This window comes from Acanthochromis polyacanthus, chromosome 20 (genome assembly GCF_021347895.1).
Source record: "Acanthochromis polyacanthus isolate Apoly-LR-REF ecotype Palm Island chromosome 20, KAUST_Apoly_ChrSc, whole genome shotgun sequence".
NCBI classification, from domain to species: domain Eukaryota; kingdom Metazoa; phylum Chordata; class Actinopteri; family Pomacentridae; genus Acanthochromis; species Acanthochromis polyacanthus.
In genome coordinates, this window is record NC_067132.1 from 21,539,625 (window position 1) to 21,556,954 (window position 17,330).

The window sequence follows — 17,330 nt, forward strand, 5'->3', positions numbered from 1 at the left end:
TGCCGCTGCCAGACACGAGTCAGCCAATTTCCATAAACAGTCAGAGCGTTTGTTCAGACAAGTGTGGCACTGTTTACAATTAAAGTGCAGGACGTGCTCGTGGTGGAGGATGCTATGCCTGCAGATCACGGTTTTCAAAGGCTGTAGAAAGCGCAGACTGAATGTGTTTTTAAAAGTTCAGGGAAAGTTAGTGAAGACACTTTTTACAAGTGAAAATGGGCGAAACAATAGGGCTGAACAGGTAATCACAAAATAATAAGAACAAAATCCCAGTATTGTCAAGTGTAATATCCAAAGTTTTTATGCAAAATGTATTACAAAATGCCATTATATCTGAAACATCCTAGTGCTATAGAGTTGTCCCCATCAATAAATGATGCTACTTTGGGACAGACAGCAGCAGAAATCATATCTTCATTATTTATGGTTTTTTTTCCAGTGGAGATCTGCATCACAAACATAATATCTGTCAAAATTATTACAATATGATTTTTGTTGAGTATTGTTCAGTCTTAATGCACATGAATCTTAATTTCCATCTTGCTAGTCTAAGGATATAAGCTAAGCAGCAAAACAGGGTTATATTTTTAATAATTCATTTTTACTTATACTTTACACTGCACAGTTGAACTACAAAGCTCTGAGTAATAATGTACTCATAGAACAACAGGTTTTTGGTCATCAATGTGGGTTTTATGATTAGGATGCTAGTGTTTTTACAGAGACATGCAGCTTTAGCCTTACTTAGACTACAAAAAATCCTCCAAATAGATTGTGAAAGTCAGGCAGCAAGGATATCAGAAACAAATATTTTTAGTGGATTTAAATACAGTAAAATGGTGGAATTTTATGTTCACACAATGTGAAAGATCTAATTACTATTACTATTTTATATATAATAATTAGATTTTTCAAATGTTTTTTTTTACATTCAAAATGTAAATCAATTTGTTTCTGTGATTTTGTTAGATTTATTTATCTGCAATTTTATAAAACAAGGAAACTCTGTTCGGCATTTTTTCAGTCCTCAAACAAATACATATTTTTTTATTTTTAAATAATGGAAAAAAATGTGTCAAATATTTAGATTTATTACTGATTTCAATACAGATTTTTATTTCATGGTCAAATGTTGTAAAAATGTTTTTTACATTACTTAAATATTTTTAGGGTTAAAGTGTAAATAAGAAATTTTTTTCTGTTTCTACTTGTTAGTATGTGTAATTTAACAAACAGAAGAAATCTGTAAAATAAATAATAAATAAACAAATTCCTCAAAAAATTAAAGTAAAAACTGGTAAACAAGCCATTCTTTACAGTGTAGTAGGCCTGATATGTAGTTAACTAGTTCAAATTCAGTACCTTTCAAAGGAATTCCACTTTAAAACAAGTGTGTTTGAAATATTAAAAAGTCAGCCAGAGAAAATTTGAAGCCATATTTAGCTCCAGAGGCAGAAATAAGCACTCGCTCTGGTATAGAAATGAATGTGTCTTACATGCAAACATGAGGCTTTTCCCTTAAAATTAAAAAAGTAAAACCTGGGAGGGTGGTTGAACCCAGTGAGGATATCAGCATAGAGGAAATAAACTGTGGTGAGGATGGAGGGGAAGCAGCGGGGTGCCCAGTTATTATTGCTCCTTAAAGTGTTGCCAAGCAGGTCAACCTGCACCCACAAGGATGTCAGTGGAGCTATTAAGTCTGCTTTGACTTGAAGAGTCATGGAAGTATCCAGCAGCTGGATTTTGTTTCATGTGTGGCAGTCCCAGAGGTTTCTGTACAACCCCAAACCCTCTAGGTGGAAATAGTCGAAACTCAGCAATAATAGCTTCAGAGCCCTCTTGGGGAAATGTTAATTAACACTACTATTCCTTTTCAATCACCAAAATACTGAACATTAAAGAAGCTTGTGAGCAAAGAAAAACAACTCTGAATCTTTTTAACAACAGTAACAGCCAGTTACAAGTATTGTAACCTGCATGCTGGGGTTAAGTTATGTTCTTTAATTGTGCAACAGTCGATGATGGCACAATAACGTCAATGCTGCTAAAATGATTTGACTGTCAGCATGCGTTACTTTAGCCTACTTATCATACAACATTATATTCTAAATGTCTGTCTTCTCCTCTATATGTGTAGTAAAGACGTTCCATATTCAATGTAATGTTTTCCAAAAGAATTCATGATTGTTAACCATATTCTGGGGTTTGTTTAAACACAGGGAGCTTCCTTCACAGCACAACAGCATACAACACAGTTATAACTACTGATCTATTATGAAGACATTTGTTTCTACTTTCAATGTCTTCATGTGTGAATTGAACTTTACATAATCGTTCCCCATCAAAGATTTTATAGAAGCCAGCAAAAAAACATCCGTTGATATAATTTCATGTATGTACTGTATGAACGCTGAAACGCTTTGGACAGATTCAAGTTTGTGTTTAATCTGCACTGAAAAAAATTCAACAGTTTTCAATTTTGATTCATTAAACAATTTAGTGTTGTTTCAAAGATTGTTCCCTGTTTTGTTAATTTACAGATTCTAACTGGTGAAATCAAATAGTATTATTGTACAAGCCAACTTGAAAAAACAGGCCAGAACCGAAATATTCACGTAAAAAAAAAAAGGTAATTCTTTCTTTCAACAGCATTTAACAGCAAAACTATTTATGTATCTGTATTGAAATCAATAAAAGCTCTAATTATTTGCACATATTTGCTGCTATTTGGAAGAAAAATTAAGTTAATGAAGAATTGAAAAATAGTTTTAAAAAAATCTGCTTTCTTGTTTCGGTAAATAAAGACAATATTTAGTAAAATTACAGGGGAAAAAGCATTAATTTACGCATTGATTGTTAACAAATACACAATAATACAAAACAAAAACAAGCCAAACTTTTACCTAACATCCACATCGAACATTTGTATCGCTGCACATAGTAATTTGTTCTTTCATAAGTTTTAAATTAGCTAAAAAATATAATTATTTTTCATACATTTGCCTTTTTAAAGTAGGTTTTGAATGGTACAGCATTCCAAAATTTTTTAATAATTTTTTGGGCACACTTGCTGCAAGATTTTCAGCAATTTATTTTACAGAATTTGTTTTACAGTGTAGCAACAGCAAATATAATGAGACTGAAGCACAAACTAGTGAAGCAATTGTTTTTTCAGCAATCTAAACCTTCAATAGTAAACATCAGGTTTTTGTGTCAGCATGTCAAATCTCAAGGGCCTCTCTCTCTCCCTGTAGACTCTCTATTTTCTTCTGACATTTAACAAGCATAAAGGGAGAAATCCACTGTAGAGGAGGCTGATTTTTAAATTCCTCTGTCGACAGAACAGAGGAATCGAACATGCAGAGAAAGTACACAACAGGACACTGCTATCTGTGGCTGCTAGCACGACATGCTAATGTGTAGTCGATTAAATAATTCGTCAGTTGACATTAAAATAATTAGACAGCTGTAATTTTAGTAATTTTTCAAGCTGATATGATCTCTGATTCTAGCTTCTCATGGCATTACTTTATGCTCATATATGTAGTGATAGTTTGGGTGAAGAAAACAAGATATTTAGACACAAGTTTTCTGATATTTTATGGACAAAAGAAAACTGTTGATGAAGGAAATTATAGCTGCATCAATTAATGAAGAAAATATTTATTAGTAGTAAACATCCAAGGACTGACTGTACTATTTATAATAGTGCAACTGTTTGTTTGTTTTACAGGATGCTTGCTTTAATTTGTCTAAACCTCCATAATACCTCCAAGGCCACCTCAGCCTTGAGATTTTTCCTCTAAGAAGAGATGAGTACTCCACAAGTGAAAAAAAAAGTCTCCTTTAATACACTGCAAAATGTGGAAGAATTGCCCTTCAACAAGCTGAGTAAAAATACCACTGCCAGTAAGCGCACCTCTCTTTAACAAAGGCAGCGCAACATAAAAGAAGCAAAAGGTAGGAGAGTAAACACTTTACATTCTGACACTCATTAAAAACAGACAAGTCCACCCTTACCCGAGGGAGAGCACACGTCACGATATAGAGAGAGGCAAATACCAAACTGCATGGCATGGTATCAAAGGCATTTCTGCAGTCCAAAGGTCAGGTGATGGTAAAAGGTTGCTGAGAAACGGAGCTGCTGGACGGGCTTTCATCAGTGGGAGGCAGCTGGAGTCTCCAAAGAGGCAGTGTTACTGGGGGCTGCAGGCACAGTGGGGCTGCTCCAATATGACATTTCACATCCAGATCTGCCACAGTAATGGCATTTTAGCCACTTTTAAAACAGCCAGATTGGCCTTCCTGCACTGTTGAAATTTTTATAGGCGGCAATTTTTTTTATTGTTTGGGTTTATTACAGTGTCTGAGGGAGATTGGATAGGTTGTCAATGTGGAAAAGGCAATCGAGAGCCTATGCGGAATTGATTGGCTGATACAAATGCACACGATATACAACAAACAGTGATGGCAGAGCACACACCCAGCGGTGCGGCCAAGCCACTCTCATTTCCCTTTGAGGAGCCACATTCATGCTTAAATGAGAATAAAAGATCTCGAAATTAACATAAAAATGTGTTTTCGCGTCTTGTGATTCTTGCGGCTTGAAAAACCAACATGGGAAAATATGTTTTGAAGTAAGGCATATGCCCGTGCCGTTACAGGATCAATTTGTACAACTCTTGTCACAGTTATTTATTTATTTCAGCCCGCGCGTCTCTTCTCTCTGGTAGGAAATGGTCAGCGCAGTTTTCCTTTGAAGTCTGAAATTATTTGTCCCATTCGCTCGGAGGAATTGCAATCGCTGGTGGCTGCACATGCTATTTGTTGTTAAGTGGAATATACTACAATATTCAGGCTTTGTTAGATTAAAGGAGAGAAAAATGCACTGATATTGCCTGATAACCATGCACACAACATCAAAAAAAAATTATGAAATAAATATTCATGCGAAAAAGCGCTCCGCCAAAACAAAATGCAAATTTAAAGTGATCATCCCTGAACCTGAACTTATTGGATCCCATCGAGTGCATTAAGGGCGACTTTTCAAATGCAGTTTTTGTTGCACAAGTTTCAACTGTCTTAAATCTTTAAATTAAAAAAAAAAACACAGGTTGCTATAGAAAACCAAAGTACAGTATAAAATATGTCACAATGCAAGCAAAGAGAATCAACTCAAAGATTTAGACAAGACTCTGCAGCCATGTGAGGTGCTGCATTTCAAGATCATTGCTAATGTCGGCAGGCTAACATGCTAGCAGTGACAATGCTAACTTGTCAGCTGCACAGTGTTAGCCATGTTCGCTCTCTTGGATTAGCATGCTAAAAACTGCTAATTAGCACATCTGAATCTAATGAAATTGTGGCTAGTTTTGCAGGTTGTTATAGGATCATTAAGTGGCACCATTTTGCATCTGTATGTAAGTTTGTAGAAATTTTGTGCTAATCTGTTAATCGTGTAAACATGGAGATATTTCAGTCTGGATCAAAGTGGTGGACTGACGCTAAAAACATGCTGCTGTTGCTATTAAAGCTGCACTACATAACAGAAAGAAGCACATAAATTGAGTTCCAGAAATGAAAAAATGTTCAAAGATGTTTCTACAAAGATAATAAGTCAGTGATTCAGCAAAAACATTCTTGTTAAATGTAAAATCTAAAAGTCAGTGTAACACAAGCCTAATTTGAAATTACACATTCAAGCGAAAAATTACAAAGCATTTTTGTCAAGGACGTCTGCCACATAGCATTAATTCTGGCACAGGATATTGGAAAGAAAGCCTTCAAATCCACTGTGAGAGGTCATCATTACATGTGACCTTTCTCTGAAATGAATTTTGCCTCTGTGCCTCTGCTCTTTGTCATTTGATTAGAAATATAATATGGCATTCTCCCATTGTTCTTCTAGATTGGCACGGCAGGATTGTGGCCCACTTTTGATCTCATCTGCATTTGATTGTAGACTAGAAATAAGCACAAAATGTAGGTACAAATAAACATCCAGACACCTTGAAAGTGTGGAGAAAACAGGGCACACTTAAGCCCTATGAATACCATTTACAGTACATGATCGACACTGCTGGCACACAAATAATAATACTTTACATTTGCACATGCAACACACACAAACAACGCGCACATACACAGTGCAGAGACTCCCCGTCTGCCATATATGATTTACATTTAGTGGTTGAATAATCAGTTGACATGCGGCTCTGGGAATTCTGTGCTTAATGAGTGCCTCTTCACATAAGCAGTTTGCTGGAGTTATCTCGAACATGAGACCGCTGTCAAAATGTCAATGAATCTCAATTTAACTACCAACTTAATCACATGGGGACCATCTCACGTAGGTGGCTGGATGATGTGGAGACGCATCCTTTGTGTGGGTTATTTGGAAATATTGGCACGAAGGCAACAGGAAACTGGGAAAACATTATTAAAATGTTTTTACATGCCATTAGGCGGTAATGGTAACCATTCCGAGAAATTCTAATTAAGCAGGTGTATTAGGGAATATTTAACTCTGGTAAAGAAAATGTTGATATGGAGCCTGTCTAGGTGGATGTTCGACGTCTCAGCTGTCAGAAGGGTTAAACACTTGCTATCTTTTTAATTGTTTGATATTTAACCTATAGGAAAGCTTCTGCACACTCCTGCTTCTTCATTAACACAGGAAGTTAGTGGTCATTAAGGCCCTAATTGACTGAGAGATATTTAAGCTCAGAATAAAGTATAACCTCACAAGATTTAAAGGTCACTCACTCAATTTTTCACAACACTAGAAGCTACTATTTTCAAGTTTTAGATTCGTTGTTTTGTCCTTACGGGATTGTAGAATATTTTGTCTTTTTCCCTCCAGAAAACATCTAACCAACATGCCCCTCCCTTTTGAAACTTATTTTCTGAGCCTCCCTTTTATTCCCTTGCCTCTCCTCTCAATGCTCCCTACTGGTACCAGTCATGCTGTGTCTATGGCCCTCAGCGAAAGAAACCCTTTTGCTCGGTGCCCGGTTGCTGTCTCCGGCTTGGGGCGCAACTCAGAAGAAGAAGAAGATGCGAGGAGGCAGGGGGGTAGGAGGTGGCAGCAAGGGATGGATGGTCGCAGGGCTTTGGGGCTGTAAGGAACGACGACGGTGGAGGAGCCAACGCGTGGTACGATCTGCCACGGTTTATTTTCAACACTTAGAGTACTAAGTGTCCAATAATAACATAGAAATGTTCTCCACGTATGGTTTTGGTGCGGTACGAACACAGACAGCGAGCAGGTTAAAGCCAGACTACATCAACCATGAATTTCTTTCCACTTCACTTCTTTTTTTTAGCTCCGTATTTTCACACGTCTCCAGACTCATAAATTGCTGTGAGGAAAGCTCCATTTGCCTGTTGGGTAGCTCTCACTTGGGAAACAGCTTTTAATATGAAAGACACTCAGAAAATACATTGTTTATGCCCCCCACACACCTACAGTGCATTAAAAAAACTAAAGTAGCAATTTTTCTGTTTTTTTTTTTCCTCTTTAGGAAGCTGACTTCCCTCCGATCTATAATGGAGTAGATATTGCTCAGCCTATTGATTGATGTCTCCTTCCCCCCACTTTGACATTTGCTTATCCTCGTCCGCATCTACTGCTATTGACGTTCGCTCTATCTGGACATCTTCCTAAGCTGTTTTGTCATTTGTCACCTCTTAAATAAAAACGGAGGAGGGGGGGGAGTTGTCAGTGATAAGACTTAATGATACCAACCACTGTGATGGTTTTATACAAGCTGAGCGGAAAAAAATAAATACCAAAGGCAAAAAAAAAAAATGTAGCACTGCTTAATTTCCAGCTCCACACCTCTTATGGATCCACAGAGCAATTTCACCCAACATATTTCTATTTCTGCCACTAATAAGCAGACTAAAGAACACCCTCTCTGCAACCTCTAGCATGCATTCACTCATAACTGTGGTCAATTTAGTGCAAATTTACTGAAAGCAGGCTTTTGTTTGACACCTTTTAAACTAATGTATTTGAAGAGCCCACTCCAAACGCTCTCCTGTCAAAAGCTACTATTTTCCCCCAACTTACCCTCAACTCTCCACTTCTTGGATACAAACTGATGAGATCAACACATCCACATTAGAGCTGTTGCTAATAAAACACCCTCTGTGAGTGAGTTTTCAGGATTTATAGTTTGCCAGCTCACTATTTGTAGTACAGTAAATGCCGTGCTTCCTGAACATGCATTTCTACAAACACAGTCTGGCGCAGATTTTCTCCCCATGAGGTGGAAGACAGATTCTTCCTTTCCTCCCTCCCTCTTTCCATCCATCCCTCCCTCACCCTGGCTCCCGCAGAGAGGCTATTATTGCGGCTAATTATCTACAAATAGGCCCAATATGACAAACACGGTCCTGTACCGGTGCTGGCTAAGCGCAGGAATCAGTCTGAGCGGGAATAAATGAATGAAAAGGAGGCAAAAAGAGATGGACAACGAACAGGACAAAAGTCACAGTGAAGAAAAAAAGACAACATATGAGTCAGAGATAATTGAGAAGGATGTGATAAAGACACAATGTGGAATGAGATGAGAGAAAATGCGGAGCTAAAAAAGATATAAGTGGGAGGCAGATGGGCAAAGAAAGGCAGTGACACCATAGAAGGGACTAACACAAGAAAATCATCTCGTCTATACAGTGTGTGACGGTTGTTGCTATTGGCAACTGTCCTGCAATGCATAGGCCACATCCACTTAGCTCCCAGCATGCCTCGTGATCAGGGCAGCTCAGAGGTCTAAGGCTGTCTGTCTCATTTCCATCGAGAAACTCATTTACCAGGCAAGTATGGAGGGCTATGACGCATCAATGGGTGCTTGATTAGATCCTTACCTCTGATACATATGAATATTTATCAGTGTTGAATAAATACACATTCACTCTCCTTTCATTTGGATCATCCAGAGAGTCCTCCTGCTCTCCTCTTAATTTTTTCCAATGAATATGTCACAGGAGCATCAGGGCTCCCTACAAAGTGACAGCACTCAAGATAATCTGGTTATTGTTGCTCGGAGGCGGTGATCAACACTCACTTTAGGTTTCACAAAATGCATCGGGCTTTTGTCTAGTTGTTTTTTATTTTACCATGGTGACAACAGCTCTTACAGACCTAAAGGAAATGAATGAGCGGGACAGTAATCACTGCAGCGCACTTTAAAGGCTATGTGTTTGGAATTCATTGCTGCACAAGATTAGTGTTTGGCTGCACAACTGAAGCTGCAGGTGTGATACGGATGCCAAGACAAGTTGAAATCACAGAGTTATTCCTGCTTCAAACACAAAAGATGCATACAATTACAAGCGCACCCACTCTCACTCTTTTTTTAACCGCACAGGGCTGGATAACGGATATTTTTAGCGGGTTTTACTTACATCACTCACTCCGGCCTCCACGATCTTCAGGCCCGTCTCCTTCTCCAGCTGCTGCTTCTGTTGGACTGCACGGGGAGACAAGAGCAGAGGAGGTGTTGGGAATGAGCAGTGGATGACAAAGTAGCAGATTTTTCAGTTCCTGAGGCAGAACAAGTGGTCAGTGAAACTGAGAATGATGCAGTGGATGTATCAGCCTGAGTCAGATGTCAAACTGGTCACAGAAAATGTCCAGCCTACACACACACACACACACACACACACACACACAGAAAATATTCGTCAATAGGAAAAGCAAGAAAATTTGTCGGGTTGAGCAGTGTACACTAGTCTGTGGTGGCTCTTTTGAAAAAATGGTGGTTAGTAGGTCTATGAAAGTAACAAGACAGAGTCTACAGCTGCACTTGTGAGTTTGTGAGAATATGCTTGAGAAAAATGGTGCTTTTTGCTAAATGCTAACAGCTGCAATGCTAATACATTGATATTTATTTAAGTGGAAGTATGGTTGATGCAAGAGGGTTCTAATTCATATTCAGTTTTGCAGCAGTAGATGAACCAATCAAACTTGATTTAACTGTATTTCAAAGAGTAAGTGTGTTTCTGGTACAGGTGAAAGTGGGAGCAACCGACTAGTTTCATTACTGAATATGGAACAACATTTAGGGTCTTCCATTTGCTTTTTTTCGAGACATGTGGCTTCAGTGGGTATGGCTTTGCTAGATTTTGGTATTCAGTTATAGATGGATGTGTTCCCATTCATTACTGACAAAAATAAAGAAATCTGAGCCTTTGTGCAACTTGTGTAATGTTGTCCTTACTAGTGACAATCTCTGCAGGCTTAACAAACTCCTCACTAATCACAGTTATCCCCATTATTGGGGTATTTGCTTGCATTTTTAGCATCATACTCTGTAACCACTTAATGCAGAAGTGTAGCAAATGAGGCTTAAAAACTTCAATGCTATTCCTCTAATAATGGAACAAAGTGGTGCACTGGAAAACACTGTAAAACTGTAGTCAAATCAGCTCATCTTTTTTAGTTTACTAAACGATCTTTTTTTGTTTTTACTATTCTTTAGTTAACTGAACTTAAAATATCTCATTTTTATTTTCAGACCACTTTAGCTTAACTTGAAAACATGAGTTCTGCTAACTCAAATGATTCATTGAATGAATGAATACCCGAGAGTTCCCTTAACTAATTAAGTAATTTTTTTGTAAACAACTAGCGCACAAACAGACTTTCCACATGCAGATTGTTAGAGAGTTAAAGCTCTCTGGAGACTCTTGTTTTTTGTAGTTTGAGAAAACTGATTACTGAGTGTCTGAGATATGTGTTAAATTAAGTTATGGTTGTTTCTTTTTATAATAACTCAAACTTTTTTACAAAGATAAAAGTTACTAATAAATTCAGTTCCGATACCCATACATTTGTAATTTATCTCACTGTAATTGGGAGCAGCCTCACAAATTAACTTTGTACTGACTCAGGCAAAGAAAGCTTCAGTGGCTGCTGCAGTAAGTTCTCAATATTAAATGAAGAAGAAACTCTTTAAACTTAGAAAATACAAAGAAAATTGAGTCCAACTATCTGTAATCACTGTCTATGGGAATAATGGATATCTCTTAATATCTTAAGTTCATTGAACTTGTTTCTAAAGGTCGCTTAATGCAGTTTTATACTTTCACAACTCAAAAGATGAATTTGAACTAAATATTCAACCTAGGTGCAGTAAACTCACATTTTAAATTCAACAGGGGAACTTAGATGTCTAAGCTGAATGAACCTAAATGATTTACAGTGTGAGCAGATAATATCATCCAAGAGCCACACATGGTTAAAAGTATAAAAACACAAAGTTTACCAGCAAAAACGTACCGTTATCCTGAGACACATTGAGCCAGACTTACTGAAGATTACCAGAAAGCAGATGAAGTGCTTGTAGATTCACAGCACACAATAACTTGAGCTCCTGCCTTTGTTCTTGCAGTAATTAATACACCACCCGAGTTTGATCCTCAGATCTACTGATCTAATCAAATATGGCATGCTATTTCCAAAGCTTTGTTCACGAAGGATATTCTCATGCAAATCAAACTAAAAGTGAGGCAATGTTAAATATCCATCGCTCAAGATCACACATTTTGCCGACTTTTTTCCTCCTCCCTGCGTCTAATGTCCCTTCCTCACTTTGATGGAAACATTTATATTGGAAAACAAAATCAAAGGGGCCTTAATAGATTATGCCAAATTATAAAGTGAAAGGAAAAAAATGGAGCATAATTTTAATTGACTATGTTAGCATGTGAATGTGACTGGTAATGGGGAAAAGGGAAAGGAGTGAGAGTTAAAGGGAGGAAGAGAAAGAGAGCAGGTCCTTTAAATCCCATTTCCCCAGATGAAGGCTATGCAAATGACCCTGAAGAGCTGAACCCCACCTCACACTCCAAATTCGGCAAGGGCCTGTTTAATTAGTATTTTAATCTATCCCAGTGATTCCACTCAGTCCACAATGTATGCAGAATTCTATCTAATTAAGCACGCTACTTTTAGGATAATCATCCATCGCCCTCGCTCTTCCTCTGTCGCCTTTTCTCTTTCTGGTTATTAAGGATCCTGCAAACACTGATCATCCTATCATCTCATCAATGTGGCAGCGGAGGAGACATCTTATATTTTAGGTGTCAGCCAGAGGTTTCTGACGGATGGCTAAAAGGAACATAAAGAAAGAGCTGGAAAGGTCAAATGTACATTCAAAGTCTCGAAAGAAGAGTGCCACATAAAAGAAGAAAAAAAAATCTTCTGCCATTAGTGAGAGGAGGAAAGTCTTCAACTGGCATGTCTCCAAGATGAAGCTCATTTTCATTTCATGTTGCCACCCCTGTATTTAGTCACAGACATATTGGCTCTTCATAGATGGCTCTACTACCTGCTCGGTCCTGGTGCTGTTTAGGAGGGGGGTAATGAGCGAGGTAATTGGGCCCAGCTGGGTGAGGGCGTAGGTGGTGGTGGGAGTCGAGGCTTCTTAAAGGTCACGCAACGTTTTGGTCCTAATGAGACCCCTCTGGGGTCGCAACACATCATGAGTCAAACTACGAAAGATTAGCCAGGAATCAACACTTAGATGCGTCGCAGCGGCTGCAGCTCAGGTTGACTGACAAGCTGACATTAACCGTCTTATGGCGAAACCAAAGAAGCCTGAAGGTCAGTATTTACTTGTGAATCAAAGCTAAAAACTCTCCAATCAACCTGAGGGGAAGGACAGTCCCACAACAGCCACTTTAAATGTAAATACAATGTACTTGCCAAGCTCATTAACTGGCGACTGGATGGATCGTGGCTGCACAGAGTATCCAGCCAATGGATTGCTTGTTCTCCTCCTGACTGTACAGATAACAGCCTACAGCATCTCTTTTTGGTCACCCCTTATATTAACCTCCCACTGGAGCTCACTTCTCTGTCTCTTTTTCCTCGTAGACACACACACACGGATTTTGTAGGCTTCAAATTAGCCACCAAATACTCCTGACAGGCTGTGGAAAAGAGATGTCAGGTCTCATTTCAGAGAGCCTCCTCCAGCCGTTTTAATAGGCATTGTCTGAGTCTATCTAGTCTGATTTCTAATATCGAGATCTGATCCCTGCTGCTCATTTGATCTTTTTGGTTTCCAAGTCATATTGACCCAAATCACCTGATGTTCAGCAGGTGGGGGGGAAAAAAAAAAAGCTCAGTAAAGCCAAAAGGGGTTTTCATGTGTGTTCAAATGTGCCCCATTTTCATGTGCTTTTCATTGAAATTACACTCAAGGGGAACAGTTTTAATGGATAATTTAAAAACGAGAACTGCCTGGGACGATCTGAAATCAATCTAAGAGGAGGGGACTATTTTGTGAAATAGCGGCTGCAAACTATCAAAGTTGTAATTTTCTTTTAATCTTCATGAAATCAAACCCTATTTTGGCTACAATTAACAGCCTGTCTGTTCAGCATTTGCCAATGTATTTATCTTCTGTAAATACCTTTTATATATATAGTGGTTTTTTTAAATGTTTTTTAATGTTTTTTTTCCAATAGCAGATCCTTTTTTTTTTTTTAAACAAAGGGAGCCGATACAGTGAGGTTTATCCATTAGGTAACCAACTTTACTTTACACAAAGTCACATCACAGTTGCAATTATCATTCACTGCATGTTGGTTTGGTTGGTTTGGTCACTAAATCAAGCAGGACTGCATTCTTTACAATTCTAACTTTAAATTAGCTCTTTAAAGTGGCTCTTTTACTTGCAATGCTGCTTTATCTGCCATAAATTGATTACAGCTGCTGAACATTTCAGCCTCCATCGCCTGAATTATTTGAGTCACTGCCAAAGGACATTTTTCTACTTTGAAAAAATTGCACTTGTGTTATCAAACATTACAAATGCACAAGGGAACGCGCTTTGATTTGATCGCCGTCTCTCTGTTAAGCATCAGACACTTCAGCCAGGTGAACATGACGAACAGAGAAATACTTCAAAAACTCATCAAGGACTTGTTGAAGAGGAGGAAAAGGCCATTTCAATCATCAGTCTAAAGGATGATGGAGAATATTGCTGGCTTTCCTTGACACGCACACTAACGAAGGAAAATACAGAGGAAGGAAAAAAAACACACAGCCAAGTACACATTTAAGCTTGATTTTATACGACCTTTAAATTGCTCTGCAGCATATGCTCTCTACAAAAATTATCTAGTGGCGAGATATAATTTGATTAAAATGTTGCTTTTCTCCGCCATATGCTGGAAAGTGGAGCAATTGTGCGCTCCTCATCATAGATTCTAATAGCAGTTCAGAAATGATTATCATGAAGTCATCAGAGCTTAAAGTCATGAATATATATATTCATTTTTTCTGATATACGACAGGGTTGTTATTGTTAGAAGCAATATAAATTCAGCATCAGGAGACAAATCACCCAGTGTAGGCTGTAAGCACTGTGTATTTCAACACAGCACAGCAGCCGCCACTGTCACATGATGGTTATGTAGCCTCTTTGGCCAAATGGGGGTATATAGTTGACAAAATGCATATTTCACCACCCTCTGATTGATCTGTTAATATTGAATAACATTCATATCCATTCCATCTATCTGCCCCCCTCTCCTTTCCTCTGTTCCTCAGGTCTTCTATATTCACCACTTCCATCACTCCATCCGTCACTCCAACCAAACAAAATGAAAGTGTTTATTGCGGAGGAGGGCTGACGCTCACGCCTCTCCACAGCCGTTAGCCTTATCAGCAGGCAATCGCTCCGATATTAAAGCTGCCATTCCGCCCATCACTTTCCCCCCTTGCACATATGATGGCTGTCTCTACCTATCAGAGGTGGAGGCTGGAGAGAGGAGGAGCAGGGAGGGAGGCAGAGGAGGTGGGGGTGAGGAAAAGAGAGAGGGGGAGATGCACCTGATCCCCCTGACAGATAAGATGCATGGCAACCCATTTTTCAGTCAAAATCCTGGGCGGGAAACAAAAACAATAATATTCCTGTGTATGAGGAGCCGTGGCGCTGACTTCCGATGCAGCAACATATTCATTACATGCGTGATATATAACATGCATGTGACCCCTTTACATCTGACATCCGCACGCTGATGCTTATCAAAATGTAAATCAGTTTGCAGATATTGTTGTCACTTCACTAAAGCTTATTTGTTCATCTTCATTTTTTTTGCCTCCTATGTTGCTTCTATTAAATTTAAGAAAAACAATACTGTACAGAAGACACAAACATCCTGTAAATAAGTGAAATAATTCCAGTATTTGAGCACACGCACAATTTTTCTCTACTTTATGCTCTCTTCTGACTCTTCTTGTCCACATATCGGTTGTTTTTCTGCTCCTTGGCTTAAAAAAAATGAAGACACCAAATCAAAGGACCCCAGGAAACCTTCAAATGAAACAGAAGAACAGGTAGAGAGTAAACTAATAAAAAACAGATCTTTTAACATAGAAAGCCTCCGCTGTGTGACATGATTATGTGCTGATATCTGATCAAGACACAATTAATCCATCAACTTCATCAAAAGGAGGTGCAGCGGAGAACACAAAAGTGAAAAAAGGGAATAATTTTTATACCAGGCTGATCTGTCAATTCTTTTTTTCCCCCCATTTAACCAAAGACTTGATTAATTTTTCATCTTATGTAAGTAGTCAGGAAATTTGAAAAATGGCAATCAAAATTCCCCAGAACAAAGATGTCTTCAAATTGCTTGTTTTGTCTGACAGTCACAAAAACACCAAAGTGATTCAATTTACAGCTGCAATGATTAAACTATTATTTGATTGTCGATCAACAGAAAAAGAACTGCAACTATTTTGATTATAAATGTAACGTTTAAGGACTTTCTGAACAAAAAATGTTGTCAGTGGCTTCTCAGATGTGGAGATTTATTGATGTTTTAAGGTTTTATATAATGTTTGGGTTTGTACCAAGTTAATTTTGCAGAAAATATCTGTCACTTTATACAGTAAGCAACTGAATTAAAATAATCTGCCAATTATATAAAACAGAGCAAAGTAACACATCTACACTTTTAAAAAAGCTGGAAGCAGTGATTTTTTTTGATGAAAAACCTTCACAAGATGAATAATTCAGCAAAACTGTAGTTCATTAATTCACTGTCAATCGACTAATTATTCCCGCACTGATTAATGTATCTCATCTACCAACTAACTCTATAATACTGGTTACTTGTCATAATAATCACCTAAAAATCCAATTTGATTAAGCTTAATTTAATATAATAGTTAATACGTAGAGTTAGAGTAAGGCCAAATCATATGACAGGAAATAAAATAAGTCTTCTCCCCTTTTTCTCTCAATAAAGCCAACATGACGATACCCATGACATCATGTCCAATCAGCAGTGCCAATCATATACCAGCATGTCTGTCACATGGTCGGACCCTGCTGTTCTCAGCAGGGGTCCTGGCTGGCTCGCTGTTTATTCACCCTGATCGATCGTTTCCTGTGGATAAGCCAACAATGCTCCCCAACAAACCAACTGCTGTTATTCAGCCTAAATCAACACACCAGGACTCTTTGCTATCTGCCTCAATGTAGCTCGTGAACTCTGTTGCAAAATGCTGCATATCACAGAACCAAAACGTTTGCCAAAACTGTTTTTTCTTGGTTGACACATTACAGGCAGTATGAAAAGACAACACAGTGGGAAAAAAAGACCAAAAAACCCCCCAAAAAACAACACCAGATGAAGTGTGCTGCCAGGTTTCAGCTCCTGTAATTGTTGGAGTTGTGCAATCAACATGCGTTTTGTGTCCACTGCAGACCCTGCTGTGGCCTTTAGTATCAAACACTTTACTGGCCCTTTCCTTTTTCAAACAGGACACACATGACAAATGTATAATTGCATCCTCCCCTATTAGACAGCCATTTCAAAGCTGGCTGCATAATACACCTAGATGAGTCTCCTGCACACAAACACAGCTCCAGACACACATGCATAATATCTGTTTCTTTGCAGGCTGCTTGATTAATAGATTGTGGCTGCTCTGACACTCTGTGTAGAATAGGCATTTTGCCTTTGATAGGTGCTGACACCAATTCTTCACGGACTGCAGGAGACCAGGGAAGAGAAGCAGCCCTGGCAAATGACTTGGATGGCAGACACCTCCAGATGTGGGAGAAACCCCACGGATGTCACTCTGCATTCTCACCGGGACACGTTCAGATCATTTACGCCGCCTTTCAGGAATGACAATCTGCAGATGTGTGACACACGCAACACAAATCACATGTGACAATCGCTCAAAAAGAACAAACAGGTTTGCGGATTACGGAGAGCGATGAGGTAAACAACGCACATCTGAGGTAATCATGGTCATCAGAGGTCCAGCGTGCTACGGAGCCACACTGCTG

At 38.6% G+C, this 17,330-nt stretch overlaps 1 protein-coding gene across 2 annotated transcripts in view; it reads right to left on the bottom strand.

Moving 5' to 3' along the window:
• ptprn2 (protein tyrosine phosphatase receptor type N2) overlaps positions 1-17,330 on the bottom strand; it is a 144,529-nt gene that overhangs the window by 43,302 nt on the left and 83,897 nt on the right. For both annotated transcript variants that reach the window (XM_051940047.1, XM_051940046.1), the window contains one exon: positions 9,415-9,479. In XM_051940047.1, coding sequence (XP_051796007.1) covers positions 9,415-9,479 — 65 coding nt within the window. The remainder of the gene's footprint in view (positions 1-9,414; positions 9,480-17,330) is intronic.